This window comes from Impatiens glandulifera, chromosome 3 (assembly GCF_907164915.1).
Source record: "Impatiens glandulifera chromosome 3, dImpGla2.1, whole genome shotgun sequence".
NCBI lineage: Eukaryota > Viridiplantae > Streptophyta > Magnoliopsida > Ericales > Balsaminaceae > Impatiens > Impatiens glandulifera.
The window spans coordinates 25,514,085-25,532,127 of NC_061864.1; the positions used below are offsets into that span (position 1 = coordinate 25,514,085).

The following is an 18,043-nucleotide window of genomic DNA, read 5'->3' on the forward strand; positions in this document are numbered from 1 at the left end:
GCACGTTTAACATGTTTTTACATGTTTAACACGTTTTTGGAACGTTTAACATGTTTTGACATGTTTAACACATTTTTGGCATATTTAACACGATTCGGAATGTTTAACACGTTTTTGAAAAGTTTAACACGTTTTGGCACGTCTAACACGTTTAACATATTTTAGCACATTTGACACCTTTTCACGTTTAACATATTTTTGACATATTTAAACTATGTGTCTTTTGGTTAAAAGTCATCTAATTAATTAAGAATTAGACAAATTGATGAAATTAATAATACTTATAATAATTAATTAGTTTTTTATTTGATTAAAAATAAACAGTCAGTAGTCTAATTAATTATAATAATTAATTACTGATGTATTTTATAAAGGTAATTTTTTAATGATATATAAAGTAGTTTGATTACGTTTTTAAGCTATTTTATTAAATATGTGCTCAAAAGTTTAATTATAACCCCATTTTCAGTTTTGTCCCCTTACTTTTTCCTTTGTTTTTATTTGGCAGGTATTTTGACAAATTCTTGATTTTATAATATGTTTATGAAAAATCTTACATTTCAATGCATTTTATTTATTTTAAAGTTTGTCAACAATATTAATAATAAAAATAGACATTAAGATTTTGCTACCTAGTTTAAATAAGTTTATTTGATAAATGTTTATAATATATGTTTGTTAATTTGAAGAAGGAAGCCATGAGAGATTTAAAATTTGGGGGGCTCAATCTAGAAATGTCGACGAACAACAACAAGATTAATTTCATAACCATATATAATTCTAGAAGAAGAAGAAATATCAAATGGGAACAAAAATGGTGGCGGTGAAGAATTTAGAAGAATATATATGATGGACTTTATTTATAAATAAAAATAAAAGAAAATAAGATTTTATTTTTTTAATAAAAAATATTTTTTTATATATAATATATTATATTAATTAAATTAAAATATTTGAAAAGATTCACTCAATCAAACGCAATCTTTAACCAAATCAACTTAGATTATCATCAACAAATTTTAAGCTTAAATCTAAAAGTTATTTTTTTTTATCGATTCTCTAAATAGATTTAATTTTAATTTGATTATAAAAATTTAATTTTTGAAAATCAAATAAAAATATAATTAACTTTTGATAAATAAATATAAAATTACAACAAAATAATAAATATAAGTTGTATTCCAATATAAATGCAATTGATAATTAGCAAAGAAAGTTATTTTGAATTATAACACAAAATATGTGATATATGATAATATCAAACCCTAAATTCAAAATAAATTTCATTGAGATTAAAATTCAAAAATCTCAAATGCCGTAGTACGGACTCCAACCACATTTTTTGTAACCGGCTACCAAATCAACCCATGGTCGGCCCTGGGGTAAGCCCGGCAAGCCCTCGGGCTATGTCAGCCCACTCCCCAGGGCAGTCCATTTAATAATATATATAAATATTTAAATATATTTATGAATGTTTTGAATATAAAATGTTGTATCTTAGTTGCTCAACATTGAAACTTAAAATGTTCATTTGGTTATGAGTTCAAATCTCACCAAGAACAATTTTTTTATCAATTTTTATATCAATTTTTAATACAAGACCTAGGGCAATAAAAAAATTATTTCTACCGGGGGCTAGGGCAGCCCAAAACTTGGGGCTAGCTCTGAATCAACCGACCGAATTCCGCGCTACTAACGTGTCGAACATTGTTGTGCCGATCGAGACGATCGTGCCGATTGTGCCGATCGAGACGATCGTGCCAAACGTGCCGATTGTGCTGATCGTTTCAATCACGAATTTCACCACTCTTTTAGGGTTTTCTCTTAGAGAGAATTAGAAAACAACTTTTTTCATCTTTTATTTTTAATAACTATGAAAATTTCCGTGCGATGCACACGGATAAGGATAAAAATTCTAATAATATTTATTCAATGTTTAAAATTATTAAAATAAAAAATATAATGCTCTCATTTCACATTTTATTCACTTCGATAAAACAACTTATTTTCTCACATGTTTCATCACATATTTTTTTTCGAATGAATCTCTCATTTTGTGACTTTACACTTTCATTTTGTCAATTAAATATTTGATTCATATTTTTTAATAATTAGCATCGTGACTTCACACTTTGGTCAATTAAATATTTGATGCATATTTCTTTAACCACTTTCAAATGATACCGGTCTATTATCCCTCGACAAACCACATCTCAATCACATTTGGTTAAGGTTGTACTTGTTTTGTTATGTTGCAAGTTCGAAACCTACAAATAACATTTTTAAATTTATTTTTAACCGTTTTAAATTTATGGGTGGGTCAACCCATAATCCGACCCAAGTATCCATTTACTTTCGCATAAATATCCAAATTAACCACAACTCTCGAACCGGCAATCCGGACACTTTAAAAATTAAGCATCATTATATATATATATATATATATATATATTAGTTAGTTAAAAATTTGAACTTTTATTGTTAAAATGTCTCGCGTTCATCAAATTTGGTGTTGAATCTTAAATATAAAGTATTGTTAGCCTAGTTGGTTAAAGGGTTGTACTTGTTTTGTTATGTTGCAAGTTCGAAACCTACAAATAACATTTTTAAATTTATTTTTAACCGTTTTAAGTTTATGGGCGGGTCAACCCACAATCCAACCCAAGTATCCATTTACTCTCACATAAATATCCAAATTAACCACAGCTCTCGACTCGGCAATCCGAACACTTTAAAAATTAAGCATCATTATATATATATATATAAAGATAGATTATTTTGTTAAAAATTTGAACTTTTATTGTTAAAATGTCTAGCGTTCATCAAATTTGTTGTTGAATCTTAAATATAAAATGTTGTTAGCCTAGTTGGTTAAAAGGGTGTACTTGCTTTGTTAGGTTGCAAGTTCGAAACCTATAAATAACATTTTTAAATTTATTTTTAACCGTTTTAAGTTTATGGGCGGGTCAACCCACAATCCAACCCAAGTATCAATTTACTCTCACATAAATATCCAAATTAATCACAGCTCTCGATCCGGCAATCCGGACACTTTAAAAATTATGCATCATTATATATATAGATATCAATGTTTTTTTATGATTTATACCAACTAAATAAAAATCACAACAGAATAATAGTATTTAAATTTTGAACTAAAGAAGAGATATGAGATGATATGCAGTATAGTAGAATTGCAATAGTTAACGTCTCAAAAATATTTGAATAATAACATAGAAGAACACATATAATGTCAAACCCTAGCTTCAAAATTAATTCCATAAAGTTTAAAAGAAAAATCTCAAGCGCAGTAGTATTGGTTCCAATTAACATCCATATGATTCTACGGAAGAAGAAGAGGAGGAGGATGCAGTAATTGAGATTCACCATAGGTGTCAGAATAACCACTATTGAAGATCGACGATGAAGATGACGATGATGATGACGATAACGACGGAGGTACATATTGATAGTGCATCATAGATCCTGTCGTATCCATCGAAGATTGATATTGCATTGTATTATTATTGTTCTAGACTACATCATTCTAGAGTAATATCCAATTTGTTGTTCTTCGTAACCATTCTGCCGCATATGAATCATATTATTATTGATGTCGATCGTTCTGAATCCGTCGTCTCCGCCGATATTCATCAAATTAGGCGGAATCATTGAGGCGTAATAGTCGTAGTCGTAGATCAAGTTATCATACAGATTATCCGGTTGTTGTTGATCCATCAACAGATATTGATTATCAACAATGTTGTTATGGAAATTTGATCTGATGTTAGGAATGAATTCAGACTGATGTTGATGATGATAATCAGCTTGCTACGATCAAAGCTTGAAAATATTGGTGGATTGATGAAGTTTATATTCAATATCAGATGCAATTTGAACAAGTTTCTCTTCCGGCAAGTCATTGTAGTGAGGATGATTCCAACTTGGATAAACGGCGCCGTAGTTCTTCTTCCTTAGTTTAATAATCTCATCTTCGAGTTTCTTGCACCTCTCCTCCAAGTAACTATCGACTTCGACTGTCCTCTTCATCTTCTCCTCCTGCGATTGTTTCTTGAATTCTTCGATTTGAGAAAGGAACTTGTTAGATCCCTCCGCCGGCCAGATCTCAGGTTGTAATTGCTCCTCGTCTACGTCGTCGGTGCTCTGTGGAAAGGTAATAATTGACACGTCCACGTCACATAAGGTATGAAGTTCGGAAGCCTTCTTCATCAGATTTGCCTTCATTCTCTTGAAACTTATTTAACGACTCTTTCTGTTCTTTATAAGCTCCATCTTTACTTTCGATCTTCCCATTCTTCAAATCTTCTAAAATCTTGTAAACTAATGGATTATGATGCAAGTTAGGACTTTCCTTGTATATATATATATATAGGCCAAATGAAATCTAAAATTTGTTAGTATAATCTTTTCAAATTAAGGACTTGTTTGTTTTTTATAAATCATGTCATTATCAAATATTTAATTGACATGTCATTTTGTATTTTTTTTAACTATCAAAATTTTTTGGACAATTAAAATTCTAAAACACTTATTTTATTTTTATAAATTTAAATTATAAAAAATTGTCGAATAAGATGTTTGTACGTGTTCTTCTCTTTAGGGGTGTACGAATAGGTAAACCTAACCCATATTCAACCCAAATTAAATTTGTTCAATCCATTATCTAACCCATATTAATGAATAATATGTGTTGGGTTGTGTAACCCAAACTAAAATTTAATTTTTAACACATTTGTTACGTTTTTTATTCGTTTAATATTTAACATGTATTTGTCTTGGTTAACACATTTTGATCCGTTTATTAATTATTTGATTCGTTTTACCTAATTTAATACGATTTTGACTTATTCAACATGTTTTTAACTCGTTTAACTAATATTAGATTCGTTTGACCTGTTTTGACTCCCTTAATACGTTTTTATTTTAACAAATATGGAACTCGTTTTAATTTTTTTCACATATTTTTGACATGTTTTAACGTGTTTTGGCACGTTTAACACGATTTTGACATGTTTAACACGTTTTTGGCACGTTTAACACGTTTTGACATGTTAACACATGTAACACATTTTTAGAACATTTAACACGTTTTTGACACGTTTTTGCACGTTTAACACGTTTTTGACACGTTTAAAATGTTTTGGTACGTTTAACATGTTTTGACATATTTAACACGTTTTGGAATGTTTAACACGTTTTGGCATGTTTAACACATTTTGGTACGTTAAATACGTTTTTGACAAAATTAATACATTTTTGGCATGTCCACACGTTTTAGCACGTTTAACACGTTGTTTACAAGTTTAACACATTTTTGGCACGTTTTTGGCATGTTTAACACGTCTTTGACACCTTTAACATGTTTTGACACGTTTGACACATTTTGGCGCGTTTAACACATTTTTGACATGTTTAACATGTTTTGACTCGTTTAACACACTTGTGACATATTTAACATTTTCGGTCCGTTTAATTTGATTTTTGCTTCGTCTAATATTACTTTGACATTATTGTACGCTTTTTGATCTATTTAATATTGTGACCATCGGGAAGTCCCCTCATTTTGTCCCCATAACTTAACACGTATTTTGGATGACATTTGACAATATGGGGAGAGAGGACCCGGAGTTGCTCGATGTTTGATGATTTCAACATTGGTTTGCGTGTCAGACGTCCTTTTAATTTAAAAAGATTATTTTTAAATTTTTTTATAATACCTGGTAACTTTTTAAATTAATTATGTATAAATAATTAATTTTATTCAAATATTAATAATCTGGGAATTATTGGTAACCATTGAAAATTTGATTTGAAATTCGGTTTTAAATTAATTAGACATAATTAATTTAAAATTATTTATTTGAAATAATGTCGCCAAATAATTTTAGAAAAATCAGTAAAATGCACGTGTATAAACGTACTTTATACTAGAGTTTCCATAAGGGGTTCGTTGTTTAGTTAGTTACGCTCGGGAAAGGACTTCTATGCTATGTTCTCCGCGCCCGTTGAATACGGTTTTATTTTTTAAAAGTCTGGCTATCAAATCATTTATTTATAATATTTATTTATTTTAATTAGTAGTCCGGGGTCTTAAATAATGATGAGTTTATATTACGTAAATGATTGTACAAAATTATTTAAAAGTGCATAGCTTCGATTACGTTGATAAAGGATCGAGTAATAACTCAAAAATTATCGGGGATGTATTAGAATTTAAAAATAAATTACAAATGAGGCCTTAGTCAAACCTGGGGCTAGGTTGCTTGGTCGAGGTGCATAAACCTCTCGGTCCTAGACCTTGGAAACTCGATCCTTGGCCTTGGGGTGCTCTCGGTCGAGATGCATAAAAACACTGGTCCTTGGCCTAATTCATCTTCAGGTGCATATGTACGTATGTTCATGGTTATCATCTTTTGCATCTTCATGTCATCATGATTATCATCGTTTGCATCATCAACTACTCCATCTTGTTGCGCAAACTTTTCACTTGTCCAATGGGAAGCACTTCACTTTGACCAATATCGTATTCATCACTCCTGTCACAACAATATGTTCATAGTAAGAGTAAAAATCATAACAAATATAAAAAGAAAAGGTACACATTTCTTTCTTATGTAGTGCATTGAACATGATGTGATAAACGAAAGAATCACAAAATTATTTCTTTCTTTTTTTCAAAATATAATCATATTATACTTTCTCATTAAACAAATTCTCGGTGTGTTTGATGGGGGAATTGGAATTCTAATTCCAATTCTATGAGAATTGGCATTGAATTACAATTCAATTCCTATGTTTAGAAAAATTATAGAATTGGAATTCAATTCCAATTCCTATGTTTAAGAAAATGATAGAATTGTAATTCAATTCCAATTCCTATGTTTGTAAAATAAAATATTGGTTCAAAATGTTAACTTCTTAAATATGTTTTCACGTTTTTGGCACGTTTAATACGTTTTTGACATGTTTAACACATTTAACACGTTTTTGACATGTTTAACACGTTTTTTACACGTTTAACACGTTTTTTACATGTTTAACACGCTTTTACACTTAAAACACATTTTCACACGTTTAACATGTTTTTTACGTTTTTGACATTTTTAATACGTTTAACATGTTTTTCACACGTTTTGATAAGTTTAACACGTTTTTCACGTTTTTCATGTTTTTGGCACGTTTTTGACATGTTTAACATGTTTAACACATTTTTCACGTTTTGGCACATTAAACACGTTTTTGGCATATTTAACATATTTTACACATTTTTGACACGTTTAATACGTTTTTCACGTTTTGGCACGTTTAACACGTTTTTCACACATTATTCACGTTTAACACGTTTTTCACACATTTTTCACGTTTTTGGCACATTTAACACGTTTTTGACATTTTTAATACGTTTAACATGTTTTTACACGTTTTGATAAGTTCAACACATTTTTTACGTTTTTGGCACGTTTAACACGTTTTTGATATGTTTAACACGTTTAACATGTTTTCACACGTTTAACACGTTTTTGGCACGTTTTATACATTTTTAGCACGTTTAACACGTTTTTAACATGTTTAACACATTTTTGGTACGTTTAACACATTTTGACAAGTTTAACACATTTTTTGCACGTTTTTCACATTTTTGGTATTTTTAACACATTTTTGGCATATTTAACACGTTTTAAACATTTCATGTCACAAGTGTGTTAAACGGACCAAAATGTATTAAACATGTCAAAATGTGGTAAATGTGCCAAAATTTATCAAACATGTTATACTTGCCAAAAATATGTTAAATATACCAAAACGTGTTAACGTGCCAAGATAATGAAAAACGTGTTACACGTGTCAAACACGTGTTTAATGTGGCAAAAACATGATAAACGTGTTTAATGTGTTAAAACGTGTTAAACGTGTCAAAAACGTAAAAATGTGTTAAATGTATCAAAAATGTGTTAAACATGTCAAATAAGTGAAAAACTTGTTAAACGTACTAAAACGTGAAAAACATGTTTAAAACGTGTTAAACATGTCAAAATCGTGTTAAATGTATTAAAAATGTGTCAAACGTATCAAAAACATATAAAAAAAACATGTGAAACGTGTCAATAACGTGTTAAACGTGTTTAATGTGTTAAAAACGTTTTAAACGTGTTAAAAACATAAAAACTTGTCAAAAACGTGTTAAACGTGTCAAATATATGAAAAACTTGTTAAATGTTTCAAAACGTGAAAAACGTGTTAAACATGTTAAGCATGTCAAAAATGTGGTAAACGTGTCAAAAACGTAAAAAAACGTGTTAAACGTGTCAAATATGTGAAAAACTTGTTAAACGTGCCAAAACGTGTAAAATATGTCAAAATGTGAAAACGAGTTAAACCTGTCAAAATTGTGTTAAACGTGTCAAAAACGTGTTAAACATTTCAAGGACGTGAAAAACGTGTTAAATGTGTCAAAACGTGTTAAACATGCCAAAAACGTGTTAAATGTGTCAAAAACATGTTAAACGTGTGAAAAACGTGTTAAACGTATTAAATACGTGTTAAACGTGTTTAATGTGTAAAAAATGTGTTAAATATGTCAAAAACGTGAAAAACGTGTTAATTTGAAATTAAATTCTTAACTAAAAAGATTGAAATTGAGAACTATCAAATTATAATATATTAAATTTCATTGGAATTTTAATTTCAATTTTTAATATTAAAGTGTCTAAATATAAGAATTGAAATTGGACTCTCAATTCCAAATTGACAGTAAATTCTAAGTTACCAACACACTTTTAAGTATTTTTAGTCTTTCTCCTCTCGACCCAATACAAGCAGCGGGAACGGCGAGTATCGATGGCAAAGAGGCAAATCGATCTCTTCCGTATCCTATTGTTATCTGCTCGCAAACCAGCTAGAATTTCATTTTCAACCCATAAACATCTTCATTCAGTTTCATCAAATACCGAACGACTCATCCGTAGCCCAAATACGCCTCAAATCAAACAACAATATAAACCCACTTCCACTCTCAACGTTCTTCAAAGGTATGGCTTTCCAACATCTGATTTACACAATTTCCTCTCAAAGAATCCCTTTTTACGGGATACAAAGCCTTTCGACCTCGAGAATTCGTTCAAAATCCTTCTTGCTATGAGACCTTCTCGTCAATTTCTCATTTCCTTGGTTTCTAATTGCCCTGCTGTTCTAGAACTTGTTTTTTTGAAAAAATGGGAATTGGGTTTATCAGAATTGGGGGTATCAAATCCCACGGATTTGATGACTCAGAATGTGATACAGATTTCTAGAAAGTTCTGTTTGTCTCCTGATAATGTTTCAAAGTCTTTAAAGCGTTTAAAGTCTTTGGGGTTGAGCGATCGTACTTTGGTTAGAGTTCTAGAGGAGTCTCCGATGGTGATTGTGATGAGAGAAAATAAGATTTGTGAAATAATACATTTCTTAACGAAAATGAACTTACATGGAGCAGAAATCGACTGGATTCTGAACATTTTTCCAGGGATTTTACTTTTCAGCGTGGAAAATAAGCTTCAGCCTTTGTTTAATGAATTTCACGAATTGGGTTTTTGCCTTGATGCAGTGAAGAATGAAATTCTCATGGAACCCAGAGTCCTTGGATTTGAACTAGGGGAGTTCTCTAAATGTCTAGAATTTCTCAAGAGTTTAAACTGCAGAATCCCTATCAAAGAGAAGATCTTTAGTAAAGGAACTTTTAGGGCTGGAGTTGAAGTAAAACAAAGGGTTGATTGCTTATGCAGTCGTGGATTGACATATCGAGATGCCTTCAATGTGCTGTGGAAAGAGCCAAGGGCAATAGTTTATAGTGTAAAGGACGTTGATAGAAAGATAGATTTTCTAGTGCAAACTATGAAATTTGACGTTCAGTGTCTGGTTGATGTTCCTGAATATCTTGGAGTTAATTTTGAGAAACAGATTGTTCCAAGATACAAGGTGATCGAATATTTGAGATTTAGAGGAGGACTTGGAGATGATGTTGGATTGAAGAGGTTAATTGGGCTTACAAGGTTGAAGTTCTATAATTTCTATGTGAAACCGTATCCAGAGTGTGAAAAAATCTATGGAAGATTTACGGTTGATGTGGTTTCCAAAAATAAGCATCCAGTTGGGTTATGGAAGCTTCTCAGACCGAAACAGTTCCCCAAAACCAATGAAGACCTCAAGAACATAAAATCCTTTATGCATGCCATAGCTTGAATATGGAAAGCCTGCAATGGATGTGGTTTCAAATGAAGTGGGCTTTTTACCATTGCCTGTGTCATTTGTGATTTAGTAATTCCTACCGAATTTACATTATTGGCGTGTGTTAGATACAATTCTCCAATATTGAATATTTTTAGTTTGTAAAATTGAGTTTCCGCAGAAGATCAGGCGTCTTTTTGACTGGATTGTCTTTTTAACTGTTTCAGAAGATCAGCTGTATGTGTAGAATGAATCTCCCAGAAGATATTGCTTATGCTGGATATATACAATAGACTCATGAGGAGGACTCTAGACTGAATCTCCATTAATTTCATTTGGGAACACTTTTGTATTTGAATATGGATTTGGATCAGGTTGAGAACTGCCATTGAACTTTTAGATACAAAACAAGATATGTTTGAAATGAAAGAGTGTTAAGTCCGAGAATAAGAAGTCATGTTTGAACAAGAAATATTTTGTAGTTTTGAACTATATGAATTACTCAGCTGGACTCTATATGGCTCATCATCTGTTTTGCCTATTCAACCTTTATGGCATTAATACATGTTGATTACACAATGGCCTCAAAGAGTAAATTCAGGTACTCTTCTTGATTGATCTATTCTCATGACGCGGGGTTTTCAATGATGCAAATTGATCATGTAACTTAGAATTTTGACAGTCTTCCCAATTTATGTCTTGTGAATATTTAATTTGTAGAAATGAAACAGTGTTTGCTATTATTATTATTATTTGGGTGAGATCCATGTTGATTCATATGTTAGTTCTAGTGGTTTTTATTGAGATTTATTTTTTTGCAATAGTGTCATTATGATATCAATGACTGGTTATAGTTGTGGGACAAGAGGCTGATGATGAAACATAAATGTGTTGATGCCCACCAGCCAAATCCTGTAAGAATGGTGACAAGGTAGCTTGCCAACCTCCATCAGTCAGCATCAATGCTCTTTGTTTTTGTGCAAAATAATGGGCCAAGAACTTTATGCACATTTTATCTCTCACACACATAATTATATGGATAACTGAGGTCTTACTGGACAAGGTATATGAGAGTTTGTTTGATTTTATTTGATGTGATTTGATATGCACACAAATGATTTCTTATTTGTTGATTATTATTAAAAACTTATGCCTAATAGGTTTGTTATGCTTTGATGGTTGATAATGAACAATGTTCAGGAGTATACATTGATATAGAAATTGGTCCATTTGGAAACACTTGATGGAGCTGGATTTGGATTGGAAACACTTTGTATTTACAAGTATCTCATCCAAATGTTGATTTAGATGAGATAATATTCTGAAACAAAACTCAGACTCAGATCAAACTCTAGAAAGTGTTTTCAAGTGGGATTGGTTGTGTTATTTGACTAACCTATGGTCATCTGGTTTGATCTGGTGACAAGGATCATGGATTTTTAGGGTTGGATTCGTCGAAATGTGTATGTATTAGGAGGATAACAGGTTTTTCTATCTCACAAAAATTTTCTCCAGACTTGTAATATGATAAAGTGGCATGTGCTATAGATGTGGTAAAGGAATAATCTGATCTGGCAAATAGAATCTGTTGTCATCATCAATTGTTTTGTAGCTGATAATTGCCTCAATATTATTAATGGAGCTACTAATATATAAATTTTGTCATTAACAACATCTATAATTGTAGTTATACAAATGTTAGACAAGATTGTGATTAGTTAGCTTTGTTTTTTTTTGTTGTTAATTTGCTTTTTGATGTTAATTAATAATTAGTTTGTGAGTTGATGTTTGCTATATAAGATACAGGGCCCATTGACAGATACTCTCTTGAGGAGCTGGTTTTGAATGATAAAATGTCTGATAAATTTTCTTATAACTTAATTAAACGTTTTCTCGTCTAAACTCTGCTCGAACACGAGAAAGTGTTTTCAAATTGGCCCGTAGTTTGTATTATGACATTACCTCTTCATAAATAGTGAATGTAATGTAGTTTGGGTGAAATAAATAATTGTTATGGATTATTTGAAATTCATTATATGTATCAAACTTATGGTAATGGTAGTATGATTGGAATTGTGGAAATGAATGTGGGGGATATTGAATATAGGATAGAATTGAATAATTGTAACAATAATAATGTTATATATAATGAGGTGGTGGTGGTGGTTAATGAATGAACAATAATGGGATTTGGATTTGGATTGGTATTGGATTGTTGGCCTCTCAAAAGAACATGGGCTATGATGATTGAGATGGGTTAGTTGGCCTTGCCTAGTAGGCAACTTCAAAGCATTGCACATGTATACCCTCCCCTCTCTAGTCTTTCCCTTTACAACTTTATGCATGTGATGATTTGGCATCTCTTAACCCTATCCTTCTCAACTTTGTATCTATGTATCCATCATCTCCTTTCTTCTTTCTTTCCCTCAAACTTGTCACATCATATATGTGTACAAAATAAGTATGGACCAATATGTTCTCTAACTCATTTTTTCAATCTAATGAAATATTTTTAAGTAAGAATTGAATCTAGATTTATTGTCCATTGAAATGGATGTGGGTTCAATTGATATGACAAGTCTTGTAGAGGATGTGATACAATGTTACATGATTGTGTATGCATTGATCAAGTTGTGGTGTGACCTAAATCGAGTCGGGCTTGGTGGTACTTATATAGAAGTTGGCCAATAATCAATGCTTCGATATTGATATATGTTTGCGCTATTGAGATAGTAATCTAAAAATGTTTATTGAACATTAAATGCATAAAAGAGTAGGTTGGTGATATATATACATTAAGAAGATTTGTAGAGTGGGGATCATATTGCATGTTTGAAAGCATTCAATGCCTATTATTAAGTAGGTTGATAGTTGACATTAAATTAGATTTATAGGTAGGAAAGCAATGAGATGCTTGTGAAAAGTAATGATAAAGAGTACATTTGAAGAAAAATATCATTTTCTTTAATTTAAAAATAATTAATTTTATAGTTTAAATAACAAACAAAATAAGTTGCATCAAAATAAATAAACATAATAACCCACATCAAACAAATAATAGTAGAAACATGGGGTGAGTAGCTCTTACAAATTATGATTAGTCTAATTTTTTTCATAAATAATCATTTGATTCATTTTCAATTTTCCGTCCAATTTGGAAAAAAAACAAAATTGCCTACACACGAGATATTGAGTAACAATTTTTAACGCGGATTAACTTTTGTATTTATCTATATAAATTTAACTTATAAATGTATCATATTATTTTTTAGAATAATCTAATACATAAATATGGTGATAATGTTTGATCATATTCATTTGCAATATTAAGAAGGTGGTAAGGACAATTTCCCAAATAATGTCATGAAGCTTCACATGTGTAATTCCAAACAAGAGCAATAAGATAGGACAAAGATGTGACAAAAAAACTCATTTGTCAATTTATTGGAAGATTGGCATACAATTTTCTCTATTAATTTATATTATATCAATGTTAGATTTTATTTTTTTGTATGACCATCTCTTTGGAATTTTGAGGTAAAAACTAAACTTCATTTAATTGTCTAGTTTTTATTTTGAAAAAAAAAAAGTCTAGAAGACTTTTTCTACTAAAAATTATTGTTTGACATGTTAATAACAAAAAAAAACTCTGCTTTACCTAATTTTAAAAGAATGCTTAATTTTCTAAATTATGTATTTTTTAGATTATGATAATTTTTTATATTTTGTAGTATTAAGAGTTAATTAAATCTTATGATTTTGTAGTTTTTTTTGTTAACTTTTTTTAGAAGTGTTCAAAATACAAGACCTAAATTATTTATAAATTACTTGGATAAATATAATTAATTTTAATATTATTTAGTAAAGATTTTTTTCCTTGGTCATGCCATCTCTTCCCATCAAGGTTAGTGTAATCTTTTTTCTTTTTTCTTTTTTTTTTGGTTTGTTTATGGGTTTTTTTTAGTGTTCCATTGTCACGGTTAAGATCTAAAATTCTTTAATTATTGGTTGAAATCACAATCTTCCGATTTAAAAAATAGATACTCTAACCACCATTTTATACTACATTTTTTTTTACTATTCAAAGTTCAAAATGAAATTTTATTTTTACTTTTTCAAATCTATATATATATAATGATGCTTAATTTTTAAAGTGTCCGGATTGTCGGGTCGAGAGATGTGGTTAATTTGGATACTTGGGTCGGATTGTGGGTTGACCCGTTTTTAAATTTAAAACGGTTAAAAATAAAATTAAAAATGCTAAAGGTATGTTTCGAACTTGCAACCTAACAAAACAAATACAACTCTTTAACCAACTAGGCTACAAAGACTTTATATTTTAAATTCAACACCAAATTTGATAAACGCGGGACGTTTTAATATTAATATAAGTTTAACTTTTTAACTAACTAATATATAATGATGTTAAATAAATGAATACTTGGGTCGGATTGTGGGTTTACTCACCATAAACTTAAAACGGTTAAAAATAAAATTAAAAATGTTATCCGTAATTTTTTTCACGGTTTTTTATATTATTACTCGTGCAAATGCACGGGCTAAATGCTAGTGGGACTAAAGGTTCTTCCCAATTGTTACGATGTTTTGTACATGTATATTTCCAAGTCTAATGAATTTTTTTTTTTTTTTATTGTTAAGCAATTTTGACTTTTGTGGAGCGATTAAGAATAAAGATGAATGAAATTAACCATAATTGTAAAAATATGAAATTTAAATTTATATTGTATTTTATTTATTTAAATTGTTAACGTTGAGCACGTATTCATTGAACGCGGTAGTTAATGTTGGGTGTGTTTAATACGTTAATCACTCAAATTTAGAATTCTTATTTGTTAAAACATCAAATGCATTTTATTTTATTTATTCGTACGTTCATCAAATTAGTCATTTAGCTTATATCTTTCCAGATATGTAAGCTCATTTGCTGAGGCTTGTTGGATTCAAATTTGAACCTGGATTATTTAAAAAGTAACTTAATTTTTATTTTTTTATAAAAAACTTAAATGATATTAATATATAATAATAAAATAAAAAATATTTTACTATTTAAGTTAATTATTTTAATGATAGATTTAGACTACATAATTTTAACATCCACACAATACCTTCTAAGGATGCCTATTCATAACAAGAGTAAAAAACATGGTTGCCATGCTTTATTGTTTGATATCTTATGTTTGTAATATTAATCTGTTTTCTTAATTATTTATGAATTATTTGGAATATATATAAATATATATATGATATGCTTAGATTAACAATTCAATGAAATATAATTATTTGTTTGATAAAAAAATATCATAAAAGTCCACAATAGGCATGTGCCTAGTACCTAATACCTATGGAAAGAAGAGAGAGAATAATTGGGTAAAATACATTATAATGCTTGTCAATTATTTTTTCAATTATAATGGAAAATGCCAGAATAAAGTCCAAAACTTTTACTTTTTTAATCTTTAAAAAATGCACACAAATAAAATTACCTTTAAAGTTTTGTCTTAATAGGACTGTCTTTTATTTTTTATTTTATTTAAAAAAATCTAATAAAAGACAAGAAAATCCAAAAAGATTAAAATATATAGTATGGGAAAATTATAAATATATAATAATTTGGCCCACTCACATAACTATATAAAAATGTGTAAAGAGTTACTTTAAACATGACAATTTAAAGTAGGTGTTTATGTTTTTCAAAAGTTTTGAAATTATAATTTTTTATAATTATATTTTATTAAACATTGTGTTCATCATTCATCTTACGTTAATAAAAAATGAATCTTAACGACGAGGGATACTGGTCTTCAATCATTTATTAACTTTAAAAGAAATTCTCAAAAACAAAAAATAAATATTTTGTAACGACATTTCAATTTACTCTCGGTTTCAAGGTAGATAGATACATGCGGTCACATAGATCAATTTCGAGAATCACTACGCACATAATAATCCATTTGAAGAAAAAATTTCAAACATCAAAAGAAAATCACAACCCTAGCTATTCCAAAATATAACAAATGTTAAATTAGCGTCCATAGTAATCACTAACTAGATAAGACTAAAAAACAAAAATGTGATAAAGTGAACAAAAAGAGGTGATTAATTTGTCTAACAATGAATCATATAAAATTTTGAGTAATAATAAGGGAGCGAAAGATTTACAGCTAATGTGCAGCGAATATATGTGGAAGTCTGACTAAGCATGATGACTCAACATTTCAAATTTTATTTACTCCTCTTCTTCTCAGTGTCATTAATAAATTTTCTCTCTTCTTTTTATTAATAATTTATTTTTTTATCCTCCTCTTCAACTTTATTAATAATTTATTTTTATAGTTAATTTGTAAATATATATTTATATATTTTATTATTAAACTTATTTATTTACAAGAAATTTAGAATAATAATAATAGGGACAATAACAAAATAAATAAAAATATATATATTATATTTGATAAATTAAGATAATAAAAAATTAAATATAAAAATTCTTAATTTTTTAAAATTAATTATTTCTCTCCTCTCCCTATATATAATTTATATATTTATTTATTTTTTAAAACGAGTTATAATATGGAAAATAAATAAATAAAATATATAAATAAATAAATTTTAAAATTATATATATTGTTTTTTACTTAAACTCTTTAATAATTGTTTTTCCTTTTTTCTCTCTTTACTTTTTTTTATATATTTTATTTTCTTGTAAATTATATTATAAACTTAATTAATTAACTCAAAATGTTATATATTCTCTTCTTATATTATGGTTAATTCTTATAAAAAAAATTGTATTTACAATTGAATATTAATATATCATAGTTTGAGTTATATTTATTTTGAATATTAGTATATTTGATTTGAGTTAGTTCATCTTGACAAATTTTTATTTTTTATTATAACTCATTTTAAAAACTATTAAATAAATTATTATATATATATATATATATATATATATGAGAAATGATTAGGTGAAAGAATTTGGTAAGAGAATGACGTGGCATAATCTTATTCGCTGAAAAAATCAAATAATTTCTCTCTTTTCTCTCTTTCCTCCCTCTCAGGTGATGTCACGTCATTCCCTCACCAAATTCCCTCACTAAATTCCCTCCCTCTACCACTCTTCTATATATATATATATATATATATATATATATATATATATATATATATATATATATATATATATATATATATATATATATATTAATAGATGAGAGAAATAATTAATTAAAACATTAAGAATTTTTATATTTAAATTTTTATTCTTTTAAATATATATTTATCAAATGTAATATATATTTGAAAATATATATTTTATTATTTTTTATTTAATTTATTATTTTCTCTATTATTTTGAATTTTATAAATAAGTTAAATAATAAAATATATAAATATATATTTACAAATTAACTATAAAAATTAATTATTAATATAAATTATTAATATAAATTAAACAAGATATAAAAAATAAATAATTAATAAAGAGAAGAGAGAGAAATTATTAATGACCCGGAGAGAGGTAATAAAATTTGAAATGTTGAGTCATCATGCCTAGTCAGCCTTCCACATAGATTCGCTGCACATTTGCTACAAATTTTTCGCTCCCCCTATCATTACTCATAAATTTAAGATAGTGGGTAAACAAAAAAAATATAAATTAACATAAAAAATAGAGTGACAATAATATGAATATTATTTTTTATTTTTTTTATTTTTTTTATCAAAATCACCTTTTAAGTGAATTGAAAGGGTAAAATTAAGTTTATTTGTATTTCTTATGAAAAATATGATTACAAAGAAT

At 28.4% G+C, this 18,043-nt stretch overlaps 2 protein-coding genes across 2 annotated transcripts; one reads left to right on the forward strand and one right to left on the reverse strand.

The window, feature by feature from the left end:
• Positions 1-3,537: 3,537 nt before the first annotated feature.
• Positions 3,538-4,245, reverse strand: LOC124930072. Its single transcript, XM_047470440.1, has 2 exons — positions 3,901-4,245; positions 3,538-3,831 (listed from the first exon to the last, which is right to left on the reverse strand). Exons 1-2 carry the CDS (start codon positions 4,243-4,245, stop codon positions 3,538-3,540), a joined length of 639 nt encoding a protein of 212 aa, XP_047326396.1.
• Positions 4,246-8,827: 4,582 nt separating this feature from the next.
• LOC124929559 (transcription termination factor MTERF15, mitochondrial) lies at positions 8,828-10,973 on the forward strand. Its single transcript, XM_047469954.1, has one exon. It carries the CDS (start codon positions 8,860-8,862, stop codon positions 10,234-10,236), a length of 1,377 nt encoding a protein of 458 aa, XP_047325910.1. The 5' UTR covers positions 8,828-8,859; the 3' UTR covers positions 10,237-10,973.
• The last annotated feature ends 7,070 nt before the right edge of the window (positions 10,974-18,043 follow it).

Excerpts from the sequence above, each read along its gene's own strand:
- LOC124930072 (XM_047470440.1), bottom strand. The coding sequence starts at position 4,245 with ATGAAGGCAAATCTGATGAAGAAGGCTTCCGAACTTCATACCTTATGT. Across the intron at positions 3,832-3,900 it reads ACTTGCCGGAAGAGAAACTT|CAAGCTGATTATCATCATCA; the intron begins GTTCAAATTGCA and ends CTTTGATCGTAG.
- LOC124929559 (XM_047469954.1), top strand. The coding sequence starts at position 8,860 with ATGGCAAAGAGGCAAATCGATCTCTTCCGTATCCTATTGTTATCTGCT.